The 25,590-nt window shown below is 39.7% G+C and overlaps 2 protein-coding genes across 5 annotated transcripts in view; one reads left to right on the forward strand and one right to left on the reverse strand.

Moving 5' to 3' along the window:
* Positions 1-4,612, reverse strand: part of GLUD1 (glutamate dehydrogenase 1) — a 41,504-nt gene extending 36,892 nt beyond the window's left edge. Inside the window, exon 1 of the mRNA XM_037163353.2 lies at positions 4,068-4,612. Within this exon, the coding sequence (XP_037019248.1) occupies positions 4,068-4,515 (448 nt within the window). The 5' untranslated portion in view covers positions 4,516-4,612. The remainder of the gene's footprint in view (positions 1-4,067) is intronic.
* A 255-nt stretch (positions 4,613-4,867) lies between these two features.
* The window catches only part of SHLD2 (shieldin complex subunit 2), a 167,943-nt gene continuing 147,220 nt past the window's right edge, over positions 4,868-25,590 (forward strand). Inside the window, exon 1 of one of the 4 annotated variants that reach the window (XM_053663945.1) lies at positions 4,868-5,082. The gene's annotated coding sequence lies outside the window, so the exon portion shown is untranslated. Of the gene's footprint in view, positions 5,083-5,112; positions 5,860-25,590 lie in introns of those variants that run through there. The other 3 variants (XM_053663944.1, XM_053663942.1, XM_053663943.1) reach the window with 3 other exon arrangements.

Genomic DNA, 25,590 nt, shown 5'->3' on the forward strand with positions numbered 1-25,590 from the left:
GAGATCTTCTTGAGCCATTTTTGGTCTGTTCACACCCATTAAGTATGCAGAGCGGAGCCTTAGGTGTTCACCAGGGTGGGGCCACCCACAATGCTGGATTGTGATGCTGTATGTGGGGGCGGGGTCAAAGAGAGGCAATGCCAGTCCCCTCTGATGCTTCCTGCCACCAGGGCCTGCGTGGTCTGGCTCAATGCTCGCTCCTTCACTGGTTTATCTGCGTGGGAATGTGTGGCCACGGTCAGCCGGCTGCCTTGTGCCCTTACTGGGTCTCCCTTGCAACCCCATGCCTGGGGTCCGCCAATTGCCGCCCACGCCTGGGTCGGTTTGGTTGAGTTTTCCTGCGTAACCTCATTCTGCCAGTCGCTGGCTCTGCCCCTTTTATCGGTATGGCTGAAGGGTTCGTTGCTGGCGGACTTCCATATAGTTGAATTTTCTGTGTTTTGGCTGTGTTTTTTGTTATTAAAACTCTGTTGTCTTTTAACTTGGTTGTTTAATAAGGCACAATTTTTCTACCCATACATCCATCTTGGCGGAAATCCAGTCATTGAGAATTTTAATTAAATAGTTTTAATATGAAGACTGGAGGGGGAAGTACAGGTTGGAAGAAAAAGTTAAACTTGCTCCAACATCACGGAATTGCTACTACCTGTATTTTCCCCTCAATCTGACTTAAATGATAAACGTCCTTTAAAAGGTTAGATTGGACTGAAGTAGAACCATGCCAATAAAACAACGGAATTCATTCTGAGAATATTGACAGAAATAATCCCGGATGTTTTCAAACACATAAATTATAAGAAATTCTCAAAGTTCAACTTTGCTGAAAATATTAAGGCCTCCATTAAAATGCCCCTTCTGAGTCTGCTGCAGTCTTTTGCAAATCCTTAACAGATGAAAATCTAATGGCTTCAGATAAATAAAGTATGTGAGAAAAGAGAAGCACAAAAGCAATACACGTTATTAAATATTTACTTGGAATAAAGTACATGTTGGTCACTTCCCACCCCCCTGCTGGCCCAGGTCTTAAAACCACCTGTTTCCCTTACAAAGATTATAATTAGAGTGTTGCTTTGCTTTAACCTTGAGAATTTTATTTTGGAAAACTCAGGTATATAAGGTCACTCTTGAGGAAAAACGCAGAAAGCTGGCAGTTGGGAAAAGGATTAGGAGGAGCAGACAAAGTTTTTTTTGGCAAAGAACATTGGTAGAGAAGGCAGTTAAGTGAGAGTGGGGTGCAAAAAGTATGCTAAGGTATGCTTTAAGAGGGAAAGACTTAGTGAAGTTTTTAGGGACTATCCCAAGCAGCGGCCCCCAACCTTTTTAGTGCCAGGGACTGATTTTGTGGAAGACAATTTTTTCATCAACAGGGTCGGGGGGATGGTTTTAGGATAATTCAAACACATTACATTTAAGCTCAGCTCCTACTGTGCAGCCCTAACAGGTACCAGTCTGCTTGCGGAGATTGGACACCACTGATTCAAAGCATCTTTTAAAAATTTCATCATCTAATATATTCTTAAGTCAAAAAAAGCTTTAAATGTTTAATTGGAGAAACCCCCCTGAAAGTAAGTTCCTCTTAGAATATACATTCTCTGCATCAGGCAAGGGTGATAGGCCCTACCTCGCTGGGCAGCTTAGTTTGTTTGAGCATTGTCCTGATCCACCAAAGTTGTGGGTTTGATCCCCGGTCAGAGCACATACAAGAATAAGCCAATGAATGGATAAATACATGGAACAATAAATTGATGTTTCTCTCTTAAAAAAGACAAGTGAGCCCTGGCTGGTGTGGCTCAATAGATCGAGTGCTAGTTTTGTGAACCAAATCGTCACAGATTGGACAGAGGTCAGGTCCCCAGTAGGGGGCGTGTGAGAGGCAGCTACACATTGATGTTCTCTCTCCCTCCCTTCCCCTCTCTAAAAATAAATAAATAAAAGCTTGAAGAAAAAAAAAAAAAAAAAAAAGACAAGGATGATAAATGGGTAGAAGGATCCTGGAGTGCCATGAAAGCAAAGCATGTAAGTCTACAGTAACCAAAATTTTCCTGAGTATCTATTTAGTATACTGTTCATTACCTCAAGCACATTAAAATATTTTTAAGGGCTTTCATAGAGATACAATCCTCCCTAAGCCTATTCTCTCCATGCTTTCAAATTCTGAAAGAAAATAAACCTGTTACTTTAGAGGTCAGCTTTCTTTTCTATTATCTTGCAATGCTTGCTACTATTTATCAGTTAAAATTCAGTTTCTCAATGCTTATATGTTGGGAGTTAATAGAGCTCTCAGTGGCAGGCCTTCTTGTAAATGGGATAATGGAACAGAAAACTGTATCTTACACTCCACTACAAGTAAGTACTGTAATAACAGTGTTTCAGGATGGCTGATGCAATTTGTTGCTACGGTCAATATTTTGGTATTAAAACTGTGGCAACAAGAAGAGGACTGACAAACTAAGGTAAACTGTAGTTGCTTTGGTGAGTTTGTGGAATTGTGATTTATAAAGATTGAAGACAGCTACGTATATAAAGAACCGAAGAATATAAAAAACTTCCTGGACTAAATCAGATCCTGCAGGAAAAAAAAAGGTATTAATTGTTTATCCTTTAAGCAACTGGAAATTACTGACAAGATAGTAATATGAACTTGATGTCCATTTTAAATAATGATTGCATTTTAATATTTGCTAACTTTGCTTCTTCCTCTAACATTCTTGTTTGCTTCTCTTGGGAATCTGGACTGGTATTCTTGGTTTAGGGAATGAGGGAGTGGTAGGAAGAAGGAAGGCAATGTAGGAGGTTGAAAGTTGTCCATTCTATATAATTTTGAAGCTGGAAAGGGAAATTAGAGGTCAAAGTGGTTCAAACGTTTTTAGGACAGGAAACAGAAGTAAAGGATAATTAAGCTCCACAGGTTAAGTCCTAAAGTGGGTGGGGTCAATACAAATTCAGCAAGTAAATCATTCAGGGGTTTGAAGCAACCTTTGTTCTCCAGCTGAGAATGCCAGGAGTGCTCAATTTCTTTCTGGTAGACAGATTTCTAAAAATTATCCTTAAGGGTCAGCTAGTTTAATAAAACTCTATATCAGGTTTATGGAGAAAAAGGGCACAGCCCTATAGCCTGTATGCAAAATCCAGCAAGACTCTTCACCTCTCTATTTTAGGTTACTTTTAAGCACTTTACTGGAGGAAAAATGAAAAAAATAAAACGCTCTTATTTTCTCAAAGAAAGCAGTATGATTGCAGAAGCCAAATCAACATTCAAAAACTTAAACTATGTATATGATAACTTGGTGGTTACCAAATTGTACTCAACTACTTTCTTCACCTACTTATCTTTTCTCCCAGCTCAATTCTGATGCCAGCCAGGATCAGTACACACCCCCAAGGCTATTTCATTCCATTGGCTGGCGGGCCATAACTGCGGTCAAAATCCTTCAGATTTACTGTCCGGACGCCTGGTGTTTGTCAGAGATGTTACTCTGCTCGCGGACTACTTTTACAAAAGAAATGCTGTCAGTAGAAATATAACTTAATTTAAAAGACCCAAGTATAATTAGTTAATTCATTTGGTGAATAAAACCGTCTATATTTTAAATCTAGAAGGCAGTTCATTTTGTATGTTACTGCATCACCTGTCACTGATGTAAAAAGTGAAAAAATCATAAAATAATTATTTCATAATCTGCATTCAGGTGAGTCACAGAAGCCCACAAAAACTTGCAGGAGGCACAATCTGATGGCCCAGTCGTTCCCTTTCCCAGAAGTGCATTTTGTCAGGACCCACCATGTGTCACACACACTAGGATAAAAAAAGCAGGGTAGTGCCTACTCTGCGCATAGCATTAATATAGGTACGAGCACAGGGGAGAGGGATAGGACCAACTCTGTGGTGGGTTAAGACGGAAAAATCACTACCGACCGGAGCCAGACACTCTGAGGTGAGGGCTCGGAGGGAGAAGAACGTCGGGGAAGGGCTAGCACCCACCCGGGTTGGGCGGAGCAGTGGTCCCCTGGGGCAACTAGAAGGCCGGGCTGCGGGGAACCAGCCAGGGGTTCGGGTCCGCTCTCACCTCCCTTGCAGGGTGTGCGGTGCTGGCTGTGCTGGGCTCGGTAGCCTTCGATGACTTCCCAGGAGCCGTTGTCGCGCCGGATGGGGAAAGACAGGCTCAGCACATGGTTGCAGGGCTTGATGATCCGCAGGATGCCGCGCACCCGGTTCCGCTTCTGCTCCTCACTCTCCCGGGTCTTGAGGTCCTCCACCAGCTTGTCCTCCACAATGCTGGCACCGCGGTCGAAAAAGCCCTCCACCATCTTGAAGAAGTTGGGGTCGTCCTCTTGGTCAGCCGCCGCTTCGCTGTAGTGTCGTCGGGAGGGCAGCGCGAGCCCCGGCTGCAGGGCGGCGGCGGCCGGCTGCCCGCGGGCCCGGCCCATCAGCGCAGCAGAGTCGGTTGCCGTCGAGCCCAGGCCTGCGGGCCCGACGCGGGATACCAGAAGCGCTTCGCCCAGGCAGCGGTACATGGCGGCGGGGCGGAGGCCGCGGAGAAGAGGAGATGTATAAAGCTCCGGGACCGTAGGAGGGAAGAAGGGCCCGGCGCGGGCTGCCGTTTTAAGCCGCAGCTTCCTGCCTTCCTAGCTGTCCCCTCCCCTTTCGCGCTCTACGCCTAACCCGGAGGATGGACTTTGGGGCCGCTGGCCAACGTCGCCTGTGAGTGGCAAGGCGGGGGCGCGCGCCGCCCTAGCCGGGCCTCCGCCTCCGCCACGGCCTCGCCCGGCCTTTCTGGCGGCGACGCGTGCTGGCGGGGGCGCGCGGGGCACTAGGGGACGCGCAGGCGCGGGCTCCCGGCGCGCAGGCTCACGAGACCGTGGGGCGGGGCTAGGGTCCCCGCCGGCAGCTAGGATCCGAAAGTGGCGGTGTCTCAGGTCTTTGCGTACCCCGCGCTTGGAGGGGTGCAAGGGGGCTTGAGGGTGACTTTTGTGGGGAAGGAGGCCCGTCCGGAAAGGGGGCGCTTCGGCCTCTGGAGGGCGCTGAGGCCGGTCTGTGGACTTCGCCGAGGTGAAAGTGGTGCTGTCTGGCGGCTGGCCCGGGTGAGTGAGTCAGGGGTGTCCCTCCTTTCCGCCTTCGGGAGAGGCGGGGCAACCATCCTGTCAGCCCCTGGGGCGGTCCTGAGGGAAGTCGGAGAAGCCGCAGTTGAAGGCCTGGCCGAGGGCTCGGCTTCCCTGTTTGCACGGACACTGAGAAGAATTTAATGTCATCCGCCGCTGAATTTTTGAGGTGGTTTGCAGAAACTGGAAAGGAGAAAGCCTGGAATTCGGGGGAATCCCTTACCAGCTGGCTTTTCCCACTTTTTAATTTTGTTCCCTTTAACCGTTCAACGAAGTTGAGATAAAAGTTATGTAAATGTAGTTTACGTAACTATTATGTAAATTGTAGTTTTCTAAAATTTACTGATTGTGCTTCGCCTTTTAAGTGTGGGGGTAAAAGGGTGCTGTAATAAATAAATCATGAATTCCTAACTGGGCAGGTCATGGTGGGAATACAGTTTCTTTAGTAAAAGATTTATCTTTGCCTTAAGCAAGCCCAGTCCTTTGTTTCTGCGCATCTAGGTTAACACACCTTTGAAATACCCACTTTCACACCCCTTCTTATAAAAGGTGACCACAGTCTAGGGAGCACTTAATCTTAACTGCCCTGTAATCTGATCCTTGCCTTGCTTTCTTCTACTTTCAAGTAATCTTCCTCAAGGGCCGTTTTAAATTCCAAATACGTAAACTTCGAAACTGTTATTCTGGCCAGGACGTCTCTGGGCCACACATTAAATACAGAAACACTAACGAAAACTGATGAGCAAAAAAAGATCTTAAGTAAGTGTACGATTTTGTGTTGGGCTGCTTTCATACCCATCCTGGCCATGGGTGGGTTCCTGGCAATGTCGTCAGTTTTGGTTCACATGAACTCATAAAAATTCTCTACAGGTTTAGATGTTTATTACATCGATAGAAATATGTTTTTGAAATAGCCTAAAAACAAAGACACTCCAGAAAATTCTTTCTCAGTAATGTATATATTAAATGGTCAAGAATAGGATTTGTATATTTTTAGCTACATGAAGGTTTAGTTATGTACTTCTGCATACATGATGAGAAATGTTCCCATAGGTAAATTTGATGTTTGCAAAAGTCTAATGTCTGTTTTTAAGACAGCTACCAAAGGCCACAAACTAACTTTAGTGATCCCATTGTATTTTGGTGGTTTTAAAAGCCACCTTTTTGATCTGCAAAACTGCTGTGCTTTCTGATATTCACTCTATCTCTTAGAATATGAAAGAGAATGTTCTTAAGTCTCACAGTATCCTGCAAAGTGTAAGGTGACAGCCTGGATAGGTTAAATTACATTAATCTATCTCAGTGTACTCTCAAAACAAAACAAAAAAAATGCAGCTGATATTTTACTTTATTTGCTAGATAAAAGATAGTCACAATTTATATTTGTATTGTGTTTTCTAGTGAAAAATATTCTCTGAACTGAATCCTGAATTTGCCTTGTTCATCAAAAGATTAAGTTACCAAATTTCCTTTTCATTTGATAGTATTAACATTGCAACTTCCCCTTTCCCCTAAACCTTAATGTTTCAGAGTAGAGTGATTAGAATCAGTGAAAATGTGGAAATGTTTTTGTCTCTCTAGTTAAAATTCTTTAGTGTGTTTTGAGGAAAGTGGTTGAGAAGCTCAGTTTTATTGCCCTTATCTTTTTCTTTTTTTTTTTTTTAAAGATTTTATTTATTTATCTTTAGAGGGGAAGGGAAGGAGAGAGGGAGAGAAATATCAATGTATGGTTGCCCCTTGTGAGTCCCCTGATGGGAACTGGCCTGCAACCCAGGCATGTGCCCTGACTGGGAATCGAACCGTGGTTGCTTGGTTCCCAGGCCCGCGCTCAATCCACTGAGCTACACCAGCCAGGCCTTATCTTTTTCTTGATAACCACTGCCTTCAGAAAAATAAATGTTTAACTTTGCTTTTTCCAAGTCTTGTTCACCTCAATTCAAGAAGGTGGAAAGGTTATAGAAGGTGTGAGGAAATTATTTTTAATTGGGAGTCTTCTATGTGTAGATATCTTACAAAATGACTCCACAAGAACCTTATAAAGTAAATGTTTCTATTTTAAAAATACTCATCATATTTTTACATGTATGAGCCCTGGCTGGCATAGCTCAGTGAATTGAGTGGAGGCCTGCAAACCAAATGGTCACTGATTTTTGATTTTCAGTCAGGACACATGCCTGGATTGCAGGCCAAGTCCCCATTAAGGGATGCATGAGAGGCAACCACACATTGATATTTCTCTCTCTCTCTCTTTCTCCCTCCCTTTCCCTCTCTATAAAAATAAAGAAAGAAAATCTTTATATATATATATAAATTATATACATGTATGAAATTTCAAACAGTACAGGTAGGTTTTTTAAGAAGTGACATTGTCCCCTACCTCTGTTTTATAAGTAGTTGGAGTGTTTCTTTTCACCCTAAAGTAGGTAGTATTTTAATTCCTGATGTAACTGAAGGGAAGGAGGGGGATCACAAAGACCAAGTAAATTGATGATTACCTAGCTGGTAAACAGCAGGCTAAGATTCAAACCCATGTATCTAACTGGAAAGTTACACTATTTTTACTATCTCGATAAATATTTAAAGTAGTTGCATTTAGTTTAAAATTATTAACTATGGTATAAAGTCCAGTGAGTTTTACCTTTACATTGATGATTGCCTTTATAAAATGTACAGATATTTTGCAAATTAAAGTTTAATTATTAGTAGTAATTTCCAGTTCAGAAGGATGCTAGAATTTAACTTGGAGTGAATGTTGGCCATTTGATAGGATTCAACAGACAAATCAGTTTTCTGCCTTTGTGGTTTATGAGTTTTCCTTAGCTGTTTTAAAATTCTGGGTCTTTCCTCCTTGATCCATGGCATGCTTTTGTGCCTCCAAGTGCTTTTAAAGATATTTTAGAAGAAGAATTTTAGATGTAGAAAGATATAACATGATTACCTGAACAACGTAGCTGTTTTTAAAAATAATTTAATTTGGCCCTGGCTGGTGTAGCCCACTGGATTGAGTGCTGGCCTATGAACCAAAGGGTCGCCATTTTGATTCTTTAGTCAGGGCTCAAGCCTGAGTTGCAGGCCAGATCCCCAGTAGGGGGCATATGAGAGGCAACCACACATTGATGTTTCTCTCAGTTTCTCCCTCCCTTCCCCTCTCTCTAAAAATAAATAAATAAAATCTTTAAAAAATTTCAATTTGGAAAACTAACACATACTTTCTATCTCTTGAGGATTGTGTATGGTGGACAGTTCATTTAAATAGAATCATATGATATGTGGCCCTTTGTGACTGGCTTATTTCACCTGCATAATGTTTTAAAACTTCATGTTATAGCATGTGTCAGTATTTCATTTCTTTTTATGGCTGAGGAATATTCATGTATGGCTCTATCATATTTTTAAAATTTATCATTGATGGACATTTGGGTTATTTCTGCTTTTTGGCTATGTGAATAATGCTATTATGAATGTGCTTGTACAAGTTTTTGTTTAGACATATGTTTTAAATTCTTTTGAGTGTATACCTAGGAGTGGAATTGCTAGGTCATATGGTAACCTGTGTTTAACCTTTTGAGGAACTGCCAAATTGTTTTCCACAGCAGCTGCAGCACCATTTTAATTCTTACCAGCAGTGTATGAGGCTTCCAATTTCATCACATCCTCCTCAACCCTCATTATTATCTGGTGTGAAATTATAGCTCATTATAGTTTTTAATTTTTTTTAAATTTTAATTGTTGTTCAAATACAGTTTTCTGCGTTTTTCCCACATCCCAGACCCCCACCTCCAGCTCTCCACCCCTCTTTCCCATGTCCAACCCCGCCTTGTTATTGTCCATGTGTCCTTTATACTTGTTCCTGCAAACTCTTTCCCTTTTCCCCTGAAATTCCCTTCCCTCTCCCCTCATTATGGTTTTGATTTGTATTTCCTGAATGGCTAATGATGATGAGCAGCTTTACCTGTGTCATTGACTATTTGTATATCTTTTTTTTAAAAAAGATTTTGTTTGTTTACTTTTAGAGAGGGGGCAAAGGAGGGAGAAAGAGAGGGATAGAAACATCGATGTGAGAAACATCAATAGGCTGCCTCTCACATGTGCCTGGACCATGGACCACCTGCCACCCAGGCATGTGCCCTGACTGGGAATCAAACTGTGATCTTTCACTTTTCAGAACAATCTCCAGCCAACTGACCACACCAGTGAGGAATGTATATTTTTTTCTGAGAATATCTATTCACATCTTTTCCCCATTTTTAAGGTAGATTATTTGTCTTTTTAATGAGCTATAAGAGTTCTTTATACAATATAATCTAGATATAAATCCCTTATTGGTACATGATTTGCAGGTGTTTTCCTTCAACCTTTTTGATGGTGTCCAATTTATAAATATTTTCTGTTGTTACTTGTGCTTTTGGTATCACGTCTAAGGAATCATTGTCTAATCAGAAGGCATGAAGATTTACACTTATAATTTCTTCTAAGAATTTTATAGTTTTAGCTTTTACATATAGGTCTTTGAACATTTTGAGTTGTTTTTTTCTATATGCAGTGAGTAAAAAGTTCAGTTTCATTCTTTTGCATGTGGCTCTTCATTTGTTCCAGCACCATATGTTCAAAAGACTATTTCTTCTCCACTGAATTGTCTTCACACTCTATCAAAAATCAGTTAATCAGCCCTGACTGGTGTGGCTCATTGGATTGAGCATGGGCCTGCAAACCAAAGGGTTGCTGGTTTGATTCCCAGTCAGGGCACATGCTTGGGTTGTTTCTCTCTCTTTATCCTTCCCTTCCCTTTTCTCTAAAAATAAAGATAAAATCTTTTAAGAAATCAACTGATCAAAATGTGAGGGTTTATGTTGGACTCTTCAATTCTCTTCCACTTGCCCATATATTTATCCCTTATGCAGTAAGTTTTGAAATCTGAAAGTGTGAGTCCTCCAACTTTGTTATTTTTCAAGATTATTTGGTTACTCTGAGTCCCTTGAATTTTCATAGACATTATAGGACCAGGTGGTCAATTTCTGCAAGAAGCTAGATAATATTTTGATTTGTATTATTTTGAATCTATAGATTAATTTGGAAATTAGTGCCATTTTAATAATATTACATCTTCTGATTCATGAACATGAGGTATCTTTTTATTTTTTTAGGTCTCTTAAATTTTTCCCTCAGCAATACTTTGTTTTTTTTCACAATATAATAGAGATAGTTTTACTTCCTCCTCTAACTCAGGATGTGTTTTATTTTATTGCCTAATTGCTCCTCATTCTCTTTGACTGTTGCATAGTGTATGGATATGTCAGAATTATTTTTGCTACTCTATTATTGATGGATATGCAGGTTGTTTCCAGTATCTTGAAGTTACAGTGGTACTACAGTGAATAGCTGATTGCTACATAGAAGGTTTTCAAACTCTTTTGTCTCAGGACTACTTTACCTTATTAAGTATGAGTAGTGAATTCGAACATACAAAGAATTTAATAGTCCTCAGAATTTGATTTCTTATAAAGTTGCTTAGTTTGTACTTGATAAATATCGTTACCCTATCTAGATATTAAGAATGATATAATAAAACTTAATTATATCACAAATCAAATATTTAATTTTGAAATAGAGCTTTTAAAACAAGAAACAAAAAAATACTGATTTTTAAAATCAGGTCTGCATGTTACTAATTTTAATAGGTTTTAGTTCACAAGTGTTTGTCAGTACTTCATTAATCAGCAAGATGAGTGTGGGGAGAGAAAAGTACCCTGTACTAAGGGAACACCATATACAAACAGTTTAAGATCAGACCATGATAGTATATACTTTGGTTAAAAGCTATTTGATCATCACAACAATTTTGCTTAAACAGCAATTTGGTTGAAAATGAATAGCACCTACTTCTGATTTTTTTTTCTCTGTAGGGAGTATGTTTCTGTAATAAACAACAACAAAAAAACGAGTAAAGGAAAGTGTATCAAAGGAAAGGATCTGAAAATTTCAGGGTTTGTAATTTTTTTCCTTTTAACCTGTTTTTTCCCTAATAAGTCAATGTCAGTTACATGTGATTGTCTAGTTTGATTAAATTTTCATTTTGCTGCATTGCTGAGTAATATTCAACAAAGATTTTTATGAACTTGCTAAGAATTTTTTTCCATGTTGTGAGTAAATATGAAAAATATTGGGAATAACAGAGGTCTCTTAAAAATTAACAGTATTAAGGTAGGATTCTATTTTTAAAAAATATATTTTATTCCTTATGCTATTACAATTGTGCCATTTTTTCCTCTCTCTTTCCACCCTGTAACTAGCGCCCCCCTCCCCATCAGTATTCCCTCACCTTAGTTCGTGTCCTTGGGTCTTGCATATAAGTTCTTTGGCTTCTCCATTTCCTATGCTATTCTTAACCTTCCTGTGTCTATTTTGTATCTGCCATTTATGTGTCTTATTCCCTGTACCTTTTCCCTGTTCTCCCCCTCCCCACTGATAACCTTTCATGTGATATCCATTTCTGTGAATCTGTTCCTGTTTTACTTGTTTGCTTAGTTTTTGTTTTTTAGGTTCAATTGTTGATACTTGTGCATTTGTTGTTGTTTTACTGTTCATAGTTTTGATCATCTTTTTTTTCTTAGATAAGTCTATCTAACATTTCATATAATAAGGGCTTGGTGATGATGAGCTCCTTTTAATTTTCCCTTATTGGGAAGCACTTTATCTGCCCTACCATTCTAAATGATAGCTTTGCTGGATAGAGTCATCTTAGATGTAGGTCTTTGCCTTTCATGACTTGGAATACTTCCTTCTAGCCCCTTCTTGCCTGCAGAGTTTCTTTTGAGAAATCAGCTGATAGACTTACAAGAACTCTTGTAGGTGACTCTCCTTTGCTCTTGCTACTTTTAAGATTTTCTAATTATCTTTATTCTTGGGTAATGTGATTATGATGTGTCTTGGTGTATGCTTCCTTGGATCCAACTTTTCTGGGACTCTCTGAGCTTCCTGGACTTCCTGGAAGTATATTTCCTTTGCCGGATTGGGGAGCTCTCCACAATTTTATCAAATAAGTTTTCAATTTCTTGCTCTTCCTCTTCTGCTTCTGGCACTCCTATGATTCGGATGTTGGAACATTTAAAGTGGTCCTGGAGGTCCCAAGCCTCACCTCATTCTTCGAATTCTTGTTCTTCATTCTGTTCTGATTGAATGTTTATTTCTTCCTTCTGGTCCAAACCATTGATTTGAGTCCTGGTTTCCTTCCCCTTACTGTTGGTTCCCTGTACATTTTCCTTTATTTCACTTTTAATAGCCTTGACTTTTTCCTCTGTTTTGTGACCATACTCAACCATTTCTGTGAGCATCCTGATGACCAGTGTTTTGAACTCTGCATCTGATAGGTTGGCTACCTCTTCATTGTTTAATTCTATTTTTTCTGGAGCTTTGATCTGTTCTTTTATTTGGGCCATATTTTTTGTCTCTGCACACCTACTATGTAGTAAGGGGTGGAGCCTTAGGGTTTGCTAGGGCAGGATTATCCATCTTGCTGTGTTGTGGTGCTAATATGTGGGGGAGGGCCAAAGAAGGAACAGTGGCACTTGCTCAGCTCTTCCTGGCTTTCAGTCACTTCCTCCACTATCCACAAGCAAATTGAGCCCTTCTGGTGCTGATTCCTGGGAGGGCGGGTTTGTGCATTCCAGGACCCTGTGGATCTCTCCACTGAACTCTGGTCTGAGGCTGGGAGTTTCTCCTGATGCTGCAACCCCCACAGGTTTTTTCAAAGAGAGGTTTTGAGGCTTTATTTTCCTGCGCTGGAACCCTGGGTTGTGCCGTCTGTCTCTCTCCTCAGTTATTCCTCCTGGTTTATCCACATGCAAATGTGGGATTGCCTGGTGCACCAGCCACGCCTTGCCATGAGCCCTCTATGCCCCATCTCTGCCCCTCTTACTGGTCTGGATGAATGTTTCTTCTTTAATTCCTTGGATGTCGGACATCCATACAGTTCGATTTTCTAAAAGTTCTGGTTATTTTTTGTTTTTAAATTTGCCCTTGTCCTTCTTTTGGTTGTGGGAGGAGGCATAGTGTATCTACCTATGCCTCCATCTTGGCTGGAAGTCCTAAGGTAGGATTCTGAACTCACCTATGTGTAACTCATGTCAGGCTTTTTCTTTGTTTTTTAGTTAAGGCTAAATTTTTTGTTTTCATTATATGTAAAAAGGATAGCATATTCACTTATTCATCATTCAGGATGCCTCATCATTCTTTCAGATGTATTTATTGATCAATGTGGATAATGCTTTATAAAAACAACTCTTTATTCTGTTTAGGATTTTCCCTTTGGAGATTTTAGATCAGTCGTGATTTCAATATGGTGTCGGATTTTCTATAGTAAAAGAGTATAAGCTAAAAATTGGGACACTTCTGTGACGTTGTTAACAGCAGGGGCATCTGAAAAATGTACTGGAGAAACAAGAAGTATCTTCCCCCATTGGCCATCATGGAAGAGGTGTGGAAGAAACAGACTTTATTGTGAAGCATAGATATGACTTTAATTACATTGAGTTTGCTCCTTTGTGAAAGGAAAAGAAAAACATGAATAAAGCCGTAGGGATCCAGGTAGAGACAATGGTGATGGCATTATCCAGCTAAGTAGCAGCAGTCTAACTTCCTAATCTGGATAGCTTAGAGTGAACAAATATTTGTTAGTTATGTTAGTTAGGATGCTTTTGCCTTCATATAATAATATCCAAATGAAGATTGCTTAAACTAAAGCCATAAACTAAGATAGCTATAATTCTAACAAGAATTCTGGAGGTAAGGTTGTTTTGCCACTGTTGGTACACAACTCAGTGATAACATCCAGCACTCAAGTGCTTTTCTCTGTTATATTCAGCATGTTAGTGATATCTTTTCTCACAGTAAAATTGCTACAGCTGCTCCAAAGTACTTACGCAGACACAGCTAAGTACTACATAGAAGAATAACAGTTTCCTCTCATACAGGTGTCTTTATTGGAAAGAAAATCTTTTCCAAAGGCCTACCTGCCAGCTTTACTCTTAGGCCCCACTAGCTAGGAATGTATCAGTGCCTATGCCCTTTATGTAACGGAGGCTAGAAGGAGGACTTCCTGGCACTTTTAGCTTTTGAAGTGTAGGCAGGTTGTGCCAGCAAAGAAAAAAGAGTGGAAGGAATAATTGCTAAATTGGCAACCAACAGGGTTTCCCCTACTTGCCACAGAAAATAGCTGACATGCTTTGTGCTTGTTGTGATAATATATTTCCTTAGAGGGAAGAAACATTGTTAAATATGACACTGGGAGTTATGATGCTTGAGGTTTTATGTTCAATGCATTGAGAAATCTGCAGATTCTAATTCACTTTGAAAACTATCATGTTCTCTACATTGAGAAATGTGCAGAGCCTAGTTCTCTTTGAAATCTTTTATAGTGATGATAGTTTTAACATTATGCCTCCTTTTTTTTGGAACAGCTTTTTTACCATTGACAGATTGAAACATAGTAACTCTAATTTGTGATATTTACTCTCTTGCCAGACAAGTGGACAGAATAGAAACCTATCCTCCATGTGGGGGGGAGAATCTGGGAATTATAATGAAATGTCAAGTTTTCAAATGATTTCAGCAGATTTTCAGGTAAAGCAGCCAGCCATCAGTAACTTATTGTCATTGGTGAAACAGATAAGCAAGTGTCTTAAATTAACAAGAGGACTAATCTGGCCTTTATGTTGAAATTAGGAGTTCTTGTCTTTGTGCTAAGGGCAGAAATGACAGCCTCATTGGACTTGATATTATATAGTAACAAACATTGAGAAGCATAGCTTGGGATAAGTCTATTTTGAAGATACATGAAGTATATATTCAAGGTTATTGTCTCCCACAGTTTCCTCATCATCCATTATTATAGCTTTCTTGGAGGGACATCTAAAACGATGAAGCACAAAGGGATTCCATTTTAGAATCTAGAATTTGATATCTGCCAGCATCAACAATGAAAGCTCTGGTCAGCTGTTTAAAAAAAAATGGGTAATTTATTTGACCAACAGTATGTCAGTATCAAAGTGCTAAAAGAGAGATAGAAGAAGTATTAGGACCTCAGAAGTAAAGGAAGTTTGTGATGAAAGGCTCCAATTAAAGCAGGTACTACCTACTATTTATTCCTACCTTCATGTGTTTTTTTCTTTCTAGGTTGGATACAAATTAGAATTATTTTGAATAATAATTACTTGTTTTTTTATGTCTATTCTAATGAGTTATAAACTTTGACTGTCTTCTGTAATTTCATATTCTTTTGTGGTTTTTTAAAATTATAACATAGCCCTGACTGATGTGGCTCATTGATTGGGCATTGTTCTGTAAGGCGAAAGGTTGCTGGTTTGATTTCCCGTCAGGGCAAATCCACATGCCTGGGTTGTGGATTTGATCCCTGGTCTCAGGGGCATGCAAGAAGCGACTGATTGATGCTTCTATCTCACATGAATGTTTCTCTCCCTCTCTTTCTCCCTCACTTCCTCTCTCTCTACAAATAGATAAATAAAATATAATATAAACACTAAAAAAGTGAACAAAATTATTTTAAAGAAGCAATCACAATTGGTTTTAAGTTAATTAGAAAATGTTTAAGTGGAAAAAAGAAACACCCAGGCCCTGAGAAATTCTAGTTTCATGCCTCTTATTGTTTTTATTTATCTTAGCAAAAATGACAAGGTATATGAATGAGAGTAACAGAAAGAGTACCCTATAAGCTTGGAATAATTGTGCATTTTCAACTAAGGGTACTATTCCTCACTGACTCAACTCTTGCTGTCTGAACTCAGAAAAGAAATAGATGGGACAGGGAGGGATACTTAGATTTCATTCCTAACCTGTATATTGCTTCTACCTTTTGTTACAGTATGGATAGAACATTTAAGTCTTTAATCCATTTTGAATTTACATTTGTGTATGGTGGTCTAGTTTCATTTTTTTTGTACATATCTGTCTAATATTCTGAGCACAATTTATTTTGCTCATACCATTGTATGTTTTTGCCTTCTTTGTCAAATATTAATTGACTATAAATGTCAATTAATGGATTTATTTCTGGGCTCTCTATTCTGTTCTATTGATCTTTATGTCTGTTTTTATACCAGTATCATGTCATTTTGATTACAATGTCCTTGTCGCATTGTTTGATATCAGGTAGCATGATTCTTCTGACTTTGTTCTTTTTTTTTTTTTTTTTTTTTTTTTTTTTATTTTATTTTATTTATTTATTTATTTATTTATTTATTAATTTTTTTTATTTTTTTGAATTGTTTATGCTGTTACAGTTGTTCTATTCCCCCCCTTCATTCCCTTCCACCCTGCCCCCCAACCCCCCGATTACCCCCCCTTTAGCTTATGTCCATGTGTCTCAAGTCCTTTAGGTTCTGTATTTCCCATACTATTCTTGCCCCCCCCCATCTATTTTCTATCTACTGTCTATGCTACTTGTTTTCTGTACCTTCTCTCCCCGTCTTCACTCCCACTCCCCTGTTGCTAACCCTACTTGAGCTCTTCATTTCTATGTTTCCACTCCTGATCTAGCTGTCCTTTTAGTTTGCTTTCGTTTTAGGTGTGGTTGTTGATAACTGTGAGCTTGTTGTCCTTTCACTGTTCATGTTTCTTTAACTTCTTTTTCTTAGATAAGTCCCTTTAACATTTCATATAATAAGGGCTTGGTGATGATGAACTCCTTGAATTTGGTCTTATCTGAGAAGCACCTTATCTGTCCTTCCGTTCTAAATGAAAGTTTTGCTGGGTAGAGCAATCTTGGTTGTAGGTCTTTAGTTTTCATGACTTGGAATATTTCTTTCCAGCCCCTTCTTGCCTGTAAGGTCTCTTTTGAGAAATCTGCTGACAGCCTGATGGGGACTCCTTTGTAGGTGATTGTCCCCTTAGCTCTTGCTGCTTCCAGGATTCTCTCCTTCGTTTTAATTTTGGCTAATGTAATTATTATATGCCTTAGTGTGTTCCTTCTTGAGTCCAACTTTTTTGGTACTCTCTGGGCTTCTTGGATTTCTTGGAAGTCTGTGTCCTTTGCCAGATTGGGGAAATTTTCTTTTATTATTTGTTCAAATAGTTTTTCCACTGGTGGTTGTGTCTTTCCCCCTTCTGGTACCCCTATAATTCGGATATTGGAGCGTTTATAGATGTCCTGGAAGTTCCTAAGCTTCTCCTCATTTTTTCTGAATTCTTATTTCTTCATTCCTTTCTGATTGATCATTTTTTTCTTCCTTCTGGTTTACTCCATTGAGTTGAGTCCCAGTTTTTTTTTCATCTCTATGGGTTTCCTGTGGAATTCCATTCATTTCCCTTAATTTAGCCTTCATATGTTTCTCTAATTTGTGGCTATAGTCCACCAGATCTGTGAGGAAGCTGACGACCAGTGTTTTAAACTGTGCGTCTGAGAGATTTGCTATTTCTTCGTCACTTAGATTTATCTCCGGGACTTTGAGGTCCCCCTGCGACATTTTTGGTCTGTTCTGGCCCTTTAAGTGAGAGAAGCGGCGCCTTGGAGTCCCAGGTCGCTGGGTTGTGACGCTGTATGTGGGGGCGTGGTCAGAGCGGGGGAAAATGGCGCCGCCGCCGGTCCCCCGCTCACTTCCTCACCCGCGCGTAACCGGGCACCCACAGTCAACTCGCTGCCACCGCCTCCCCACTGACTCCTCCGTAGTCACTCACCCGGTGGGCTGCTCACTAGGTCCAATCCTGGGTTTGGAACCCGTGCGACTGGATTCCGCGCCCGCTCCCGGGTCGTTCAAGTTCTCCTTTGTAACTCCTCAACCCGCCGCCGCCGGTTTTGCCTCTTACCGGCCGGGCCGGAGAATTTGCTGTTTGCGGACTTCCGAAAAGTCGCGCGTCTGGGTTCCGCGCCCGCGCCCGGGTCGAACGAGTTCTCCTTTGTAACTCCTCAACCCGCCGCCGCCGGTTTTGCCTCTTACCGGCCGGGCCGGAGAATTTGCTGTTTGCGGACTTCCGAAAAGTCGCGCGTCTGGGTTCCGCGCCCGCGCCCGGGTCGCACGAGTTCTCCTTTGTAACTCCTCAACCCGCCGCCGCCGGTTTCGCCTCTTACCGGCCGGGTCGGAGAATTTGTTGTTTGCGGACTTCCGAAAAGTTCAGTTTTCCGTGTTCTGGTTGTGTTTTCTGATGCTAATATTTAGTTGTCCTTAAACTTGGTTGTGAGAGGAGGCAGGCACATCCACCTTAATCCTCCATCTTGGCGGAAGTCTCCTGAACCATTTTTTTAAAGAAAGTTATAGCTTCCAACTCCATCAGCAGTATATCCACTGACAATTTTGCTTCAAGCTGTTCATTCATGAAAGGAAGTGGCCTGAGGCTCCCTCTTCTCCTTGGTGTTATCGTTGTGGGAGGAATAGAGATTTGGGGGCCACACAAACCCAGGTTTAAATCTCACCGTCTTCACTTCACGTGGTTGTATGGCACAGGGAGTTTTCTTAGCATCTCCGAATCTCAGTTTCTTCATTTAGGCAATGTACACACTGCTGCTTTCCCAGGCAAGTTGCTGCGTTGACAGGCATTAAGCGTGGAGCCTGCGCAGGGGCGAACTCTCGGGGTGCCTCCGGAGACACACGAGTGCCAGAATGGCTGCAAATGAGAGTCGCTGACTTTGTTCTTAAGATTGCTGTGGCTTTTGTGGTTCTATATAAAATTTTAGAATATTTGTTCTAGTTTTGTGAAATATTTCATTGGTATCTTGATAGGAATTTTGTTGAGTCTACAGATTGCTTTGGGTAGTATGGACTTTTTGTTTTTATCTTCACTCAAAGAATATGTTTGTCGATTTTTAGAGAGAGGGGATAGAGGATAGGAGAGAAAGAAAAACATTGATACGGGAGAGAAACATCGATTGGTTGCCTCCTGTAGGTGCCTGAAGCAGCAACCTAGGTACTAGGGGGACCCAAAAAGCCCCGGAATTTATTTATAAAAAATTGTGCACTTATTCTTACATGTTTAAACTTTAGTCACACCTTCAAAGTATTCTCCATTTGATGCAGTACACCTATTGAGACATTTTTTTCCATTGCTCAAAACAGTTTTTGAACTTGTTGATTTTGATGCCTTTTTATGTTGCTACTGTTTTTTGTTTCTCTTCCACATTGGCAAAATGTTTCCCTTTAAAGACCTTTTTCATCTGGGGAAACAAAAAAAAGTTGCTCAGGGCAAGAATGGGTGAATAGGGAGGGTGGGGCATGGAGGTCATGTGGTTTTTGGTCAAAAACTGCTGAACACTCAGTGCAGTGAGATGGACAAACGTGTTGAGTCTTAAAAAGAAATTCACTGAAGCCAAATGCATCCTCTCACAACAATGGCAACAGGTACACTGATACAGATGGGTTCCTAAAACACTCTCCTAGCAGGGAGAAGAAGCCTGTATTAAAAGGGGCTTGCCCTCCGGAGGATAATTCTGGGCATACTGGGTCCCCCCTCCTATGTGCCCTGACTGGTTATTTGGATCTGCAATCTTTTGGTGCACAGGATGATGTTCCAACCAACTAAGCCACCTGGTCAGGGCTAATATGCACATTTTAAAGATATTAATTCTTCCTATCCATGAACATGGTTATGCTTTCACTTTTTTGTATTTTTTTCAATTTCTTGCTCCAATGTCTTAGAATTTTCGTAGTACAGGTCTTTTACAGCCTTGGTTAAACTTATTCCTAGATATTTTATTTTTTTATGCAGTTGTAAATGGCATTAATGTCTTAGTTTCCCTTTAATGATAGTGCATTATTGGTATATAAAAATGCAACTGATTTCTGGATATTTATTTTAGATTTTGCTACTTTGCTGAAGTCATTTATCAGTTCTAGTAGTTTTTTTGGTGGAATCTTAGAGTTTTCTATATATAGTATCATGTCATTTAAAAATAATGACAGTTTTACTTCTTCCTTTCCAATCTGAATGTCTGTTAGTTATCTTTCTTGTCCGATTGCTATGGCTAGAATTTCCAGTACTATGTTGAATAAGAGCAGTGAAAGCCTCCATACCTGTCTTATTCCCAAACTTAAGAGAAACACTTTTAGCTTTTGTTCATTGAGTATGATATTGGCTGAGGGTTTGTCATTTATAGCTTTTATTATGCTAAGGTATGTTCTATTTCCACTTTGCTGAGAGTTTATATCATAAATGGGTGCTAGATTTTATCAAATGCATTTTCTGCATCTATTGATATGATCATGTGGTTTTTATCCTTCATTTTGTTTCTGCGGTGTATCACATTTATTGATTTGTAGCTACTGTACTAATTACATCCCCAAAATAAATTCCACTTGATCATGATGTATGGCCTTTTTAATGTATTGCTGTATCTGGTTTGCTAATATTATATTAAGGATTTTAGCATCTATGTTTGTCAGGGATATTGGTCTATAATTTTGTTTCATTGTAGTGTCTTCCCAGTTGACATCAATGGATATATCTTCCAGACCGAAAACCAACAAGAAAACAGTGGCCTTATACAACATACTAGACCAGATGGGTTAATTGCTATCTTTTGAGTAATTCAACCCATAACAGCATAATACACATTCTTTTTAAGTGCTCATGGAACATTTTCCAGGATTTACTACATAAACCACATGTAAGGTCATAAAGCAGGTCTCAATAAATTTAAGAAGGTTGGAATCATATCAAGCATCTTCTTTGACTACAATAATATGAATGTAGAAATCAATCACACGAAAAAAACCCTGAAAAACACATGAAGACATGGAGACTAAATAACATTACTAAACAGTGTCTGAACTAATGAGATCAAAGGAGAAATTACAAGATACTTTGAGACAAATAAAAATGAAAACACAACAACTCAAAATCAGCGGGACACAGTGAAAACAGTCCTAAGAGGTAAGTTTATATCATCACAGGGCTACCTCAAGAAACAAGAAAAATCTCAAACAATTTAACTTATAAAGGAATTTGAAAAATAATAACACACTGAGCTGAAAGCGAGTAAAAAGGGAGGAAATCATAAAGATCAGAGCCCAAATAAATCAAATACAATCTATAAAAAACAATGAAAAAGATGAGTGAAACCAAGAGATTGTTCTTTGAAAATATAAACAATGTTGACAAACTCTTAACCAGACTTACGAAGAAGAAAAAAAAGAGAGGACCTAAATAAATAAAATCAGAAATGAAAGGAGATGTAAAAGCTGACACCAAGGAAATACAAAGGATTGTAAGAAAATATCATGAATAACTATATGCCAACAGATTGGACAATCTGAAAAAAATGGATAAATTCCTTAGAAACATACAATCTTCTAAAACTGAATCAGGAAGAATAAAGAATCTGAACAGAGAGATCACAACTAGTGAATTTGAAGCAGCAATCAAAAAATTCCCACTGAATAGAAGTCCTGTACTGGATGGCTTCTCAGGCAAATTTTACCAGACACTCAAAGAAGAACTAACACCCATCCTTTTAAACTATTCCAAAAAATTTAAGGAGGGAAGACCCACAAGCTCATTTTATGAGGCCATCATTATTCTAATTTCAAAGCCAGGTATGCATATCTTTGTAATCGGTCCCCTCCCCCTACATTTTAAATGTAGTCCAAGTGTCTATTTTTTCTTATACCATAAAAGGGTGTTTAAAATAGTATGCATCAAATAACTGCATCATAGTTCATTGTGGCTGGAGTGTGCATATGTGTGTGTCTTTAGTGGAAGGAGGGAAGGCAGAAGAAATAGCAGGAGATCAGGTAGGGCAGCTTACCAGATATAGTGTCTTTTCATACGACCAGTTTATCACTTCTGTTGTATGTTTGTTCTTTGAAATTTTTAAACCTAGAGATAGGGCCACAAGTTTTCAACTTTTGCCCCTTCAAATATTGTCTCTACTCCATTCTATCTTTACTTTATCTTATGTGTTTCTTACCTACTCTTTTTGTGCTTTTTAGTTTTTCTTTCTGTGTGCCTTGTTCTGTAGATGACTAGGGTCAGGCAAAATGTTGCTGCCATCCAAGGTTTGCAATACTCAGGACCATCAAATAATGCAAACCTTGGTTACAGGACTGCAGGGAGTGGTTTACTGTCAATGACTGGAACTCTGAGGATGTTGTCCTTTAGGGTTACATGTTATTGTAGGGATTCTTTCTTTTTAGACTCATCATTTTATGTGGGTCCTATCCTCTGAATTATGTACCCCATACCTCTTAAGACCCTCAAACACAAGTTTCTCATGATCAGATGCCCTCAGGGCAAAAGTAGCTCCAATGCTAACTTACTGTAGATGCCTGGTTTTCTCTTAGTTTTAGTTGGGTGATTCTTTACTATCTTGTTATCTGTTAGTGACTTTTAAGAATTAAAAAAATGTATTCTTTTTAGTTGTTTTCACAGAGAGATTTTGCTTGAGTCTAGCTCTTCATTTTAGAAAATTAGAATTTAGGTCATATTCTTAATTATAAAAATAATTGGTCTAATATTGGTAATGATTAACTTAAAAAAATGAACACAATATCCTTTTGTAGTCTACTTGAAGTGGGACTAGATGTATGGGTTCAAAAGGGAGCAATGCTATCTTACATTTTTGACCCTAAAACAGTATGGAGCATCTTTCATTATAGTCAGAGTCTCTTGTTCTTCAGTAAAGTTTTTATAGGCTGAATTTTATTCCTCTGCAATTTATGTTTTCTTCTTAATTTTAGGGAAACTGTATTGATGGTTGGTTTGTTTCAGTTTTAAAGACTTTTAGCTTGAAGAAGACACCCTGTACTTTTACATATCATCTTTCTTAAACTCCATAATTGTATTGTTTTTACAACAGAAATATAAACTTATTTATGTTATTTTTAAGTTGCTGTAACTGATTTTTAAAAAATTGTTCAGTTATAGTTGTCCCACCTTTTTTCCCATTACTCACCCCTACCCAGTCCACCCTCATTTCCATAGTCAATCTTTCTCTCCTCCCATTGTCCCTGCCTATGAGTTCTCTATTCTCATTCCTTTGCTCACCTCTTCCCCTTCTTTCCCTTGTTATCACCCTCCCTGCCCCCTCTGGTCACTGTCAGTTTGTCTTAATTTCTGAGTCTCTGGTTCTGTTTTGCTCACTTGTTTGTTTTGTTGAATAGGTTTTACTGTAGATGATATATGGTATTTGTCTTTCACCACTTGGCTTTTTTTTAAATTTTTTAATTTTTTTAATTTATTTTTTTATTGATTATGCTGTTACAGTTGTTCTATTACCCCCCTTCATTCCCCTCCACCCTACTCCCATATCCCCACCATTACCCCCCCTTTAGTTTATGACCATGTGTCTCAAGTTCTTTAGATTTTATATTTCCCATACTATTCTTGCCCCCCCTCTATTTTCTATCTACTGTCTATGCTACTTATTTTCTGTACCTTCTCCCCCCTTCTCCTCCTCCCACTCCCCTGTTGCTAACCCTCCTTGAGATCTTCATTTCTATGTTTCCACTCCTGATCTAGCTGTTCTTTTAGTTTGCTTTTGTTTCAGGTGTGGTTGTTAATAACTGTGAGTTTGTTGTCCTTTCACTGTTCATGTTTTTTTTTAACTTCTTTTTCTTAGATAAGTCTCTTTAACATTTCATATAATAAGGGCTTGGTGATGATGAAGTCCTTGAATTTGATCTTATCTGAGAAGCACTTTATCTGTCCTTCCATTCTAAATGAAAGTTTTGCTGGATAGAGCAATCTTGGTTGTAGGTCTTTGGATTTCATGACTTGGAATACCTCTTTCCAGCCCCTTCTTGCCTGTAAGGTGTCTTTTGAGAAATCCATTGACAGTCTGATGGGAACTCCTTTGTAGGTGACTGTCCCCTTAGCTCTTGCTGCTTCTAGGATTCTCTCCTTCATTTTAATCTTGGCTAATGTAATAATGATGTACCTTGGTGTGTTTCTTCTTGGGTGCAACTTCTTTGGGACTCTCTGAGCTTCCTGGATTTCCTGGAAGTCTATTTCCTTTGCCAGATTGGGGAAATTCTCCTTTATTATTTGTTCAAATAAGTTTTCCACTGGTGGCTGTTCCTTTCCCCCTTTTGGTACCCCTATAATTTGGATGTTGGAGCGTTTAAAGATGTCCTGGAGGTTCCTAAGCCTCTCCTCATTTTTTGGAATTCTTGCTTCTTCACTCTTTTCTGTTTGGCCATTATTTGCTTCCTTCTGGTCCACTCCATTGATTTGAATCCCAGTTTCCTTTTCATCGCTATTGGTTTCCTGTGCAATTCCATTCATTTCAATTAGTTTCACCTTCATATGTTTGTCTAATTTGTGGCTATAATCAACCAGTTCTGTGAGGATCCTGATCACCAGTGTTTTAAACTGTGCGTCTGAGAGTTTTGCTATTTCTTCATTGCTTAGATTTATAGGCTCTGGGGCTTTGAGATCTTCTTGAGCCATTTTTGGTCTGTTTGTGCCCGTTAAGTACGAGAAGCGGAGCCTTGGACTCCCAGGTGGCTGGGTTGTGACGCTGTATGTGGAGGCGGGGTCACAGCGGGTAAATGGCTGCCCCCTCTGCTGTTTCTCGCAGCAAGGTGAAGAGCAGAGCCTTAGGTTGTTCACCAGGGCAGGGCCACTTATGTCCCTGAATTATGACGCTGTATGTGGAGGTGGGGTTAGAGTGGGGAAATGGCGGCACCCTCCGCCACTTGCCACTGGGGCTGCTGGCTCTCGGTCCAATCGCCCACTCCCTCGCTTGTCTATCCACACACAAATGCGTGACCACAGTCCACCCGCAGCCCTGCTCCCCCACTGTTTCCCCACAATTGCTTGCTGAGTTGCCCACCAGGTCCAACCCTGAGCCTGGATTCCGCGAGCCTGAGTCCGTCTGACCAAGTTTTCCTGTGCTACCCCGCTCTGCCAGCTGCTGGTTTCGCCCCTCTTACCGGTTAGGCTGAAGAATTTGTTGTTATCAGACTTCCGAAAAGTTCAATTTTCTGTGTTCTGGCTGTGTTTTCTGTTGCTAGTATTTAGTTGTCTCTAAACTTGGTTGTGTGAGGAAGCATGGCGTCTCCACCTATGCCTCCATCTTGGCGGAAGTCCTAGACCACTTGGCTTTTTTCACTTAGCATAATGCTCTCCAGTTCTATCAATGCTGTCATGAAGGGTAGGAGTTCCTTTTTTATTTCTGCTGTGTAGTATTCCATTGTGTAAATATGTACCACAGTTTTTTATTCACTCATTTAGTGATGTTGAGCAATTTTTCATGTATCTATGGGCCCTCTATTTATGTTGTTTATGCAACCTTCATATTCAAAATAAAATATGATGGTTACTACTTTTAATTTTTAAAAACTCTTTAATACTTTGATTTATCAGAAATAAAAAGGTTTATAGTTTATTTTTTGTCTATTATACTTTACTTTGATTCACTCATTCATGTAGGAAAGTATATATTAAGCAACTGTTATTGACCTGACCCTGGTGTAGTTGGTGAGCAAGATACACAAGAATAGAACTTTTATTTTTACGGGGCAGATTAGAGTGGGAAGATTACTAGAT

The sequence above is a fragment of the Artibeus jamaicensis genome, unplaced genomic scaffold (genome assembly GCF_021234435.1).
Source record: "Artibeus jamaicensis isolate MK-2021 breed Jamaican fruit bat unplaced genomic scaffold, CSHL_Jam_final contig_332, whole genome shotgun sequence".
NCBI lineage: Eukaryota > Metazoa > Chordata > Mammalia > Chiroptera > Phyllostomidae > Artibeus > Artibeus jamaicensis.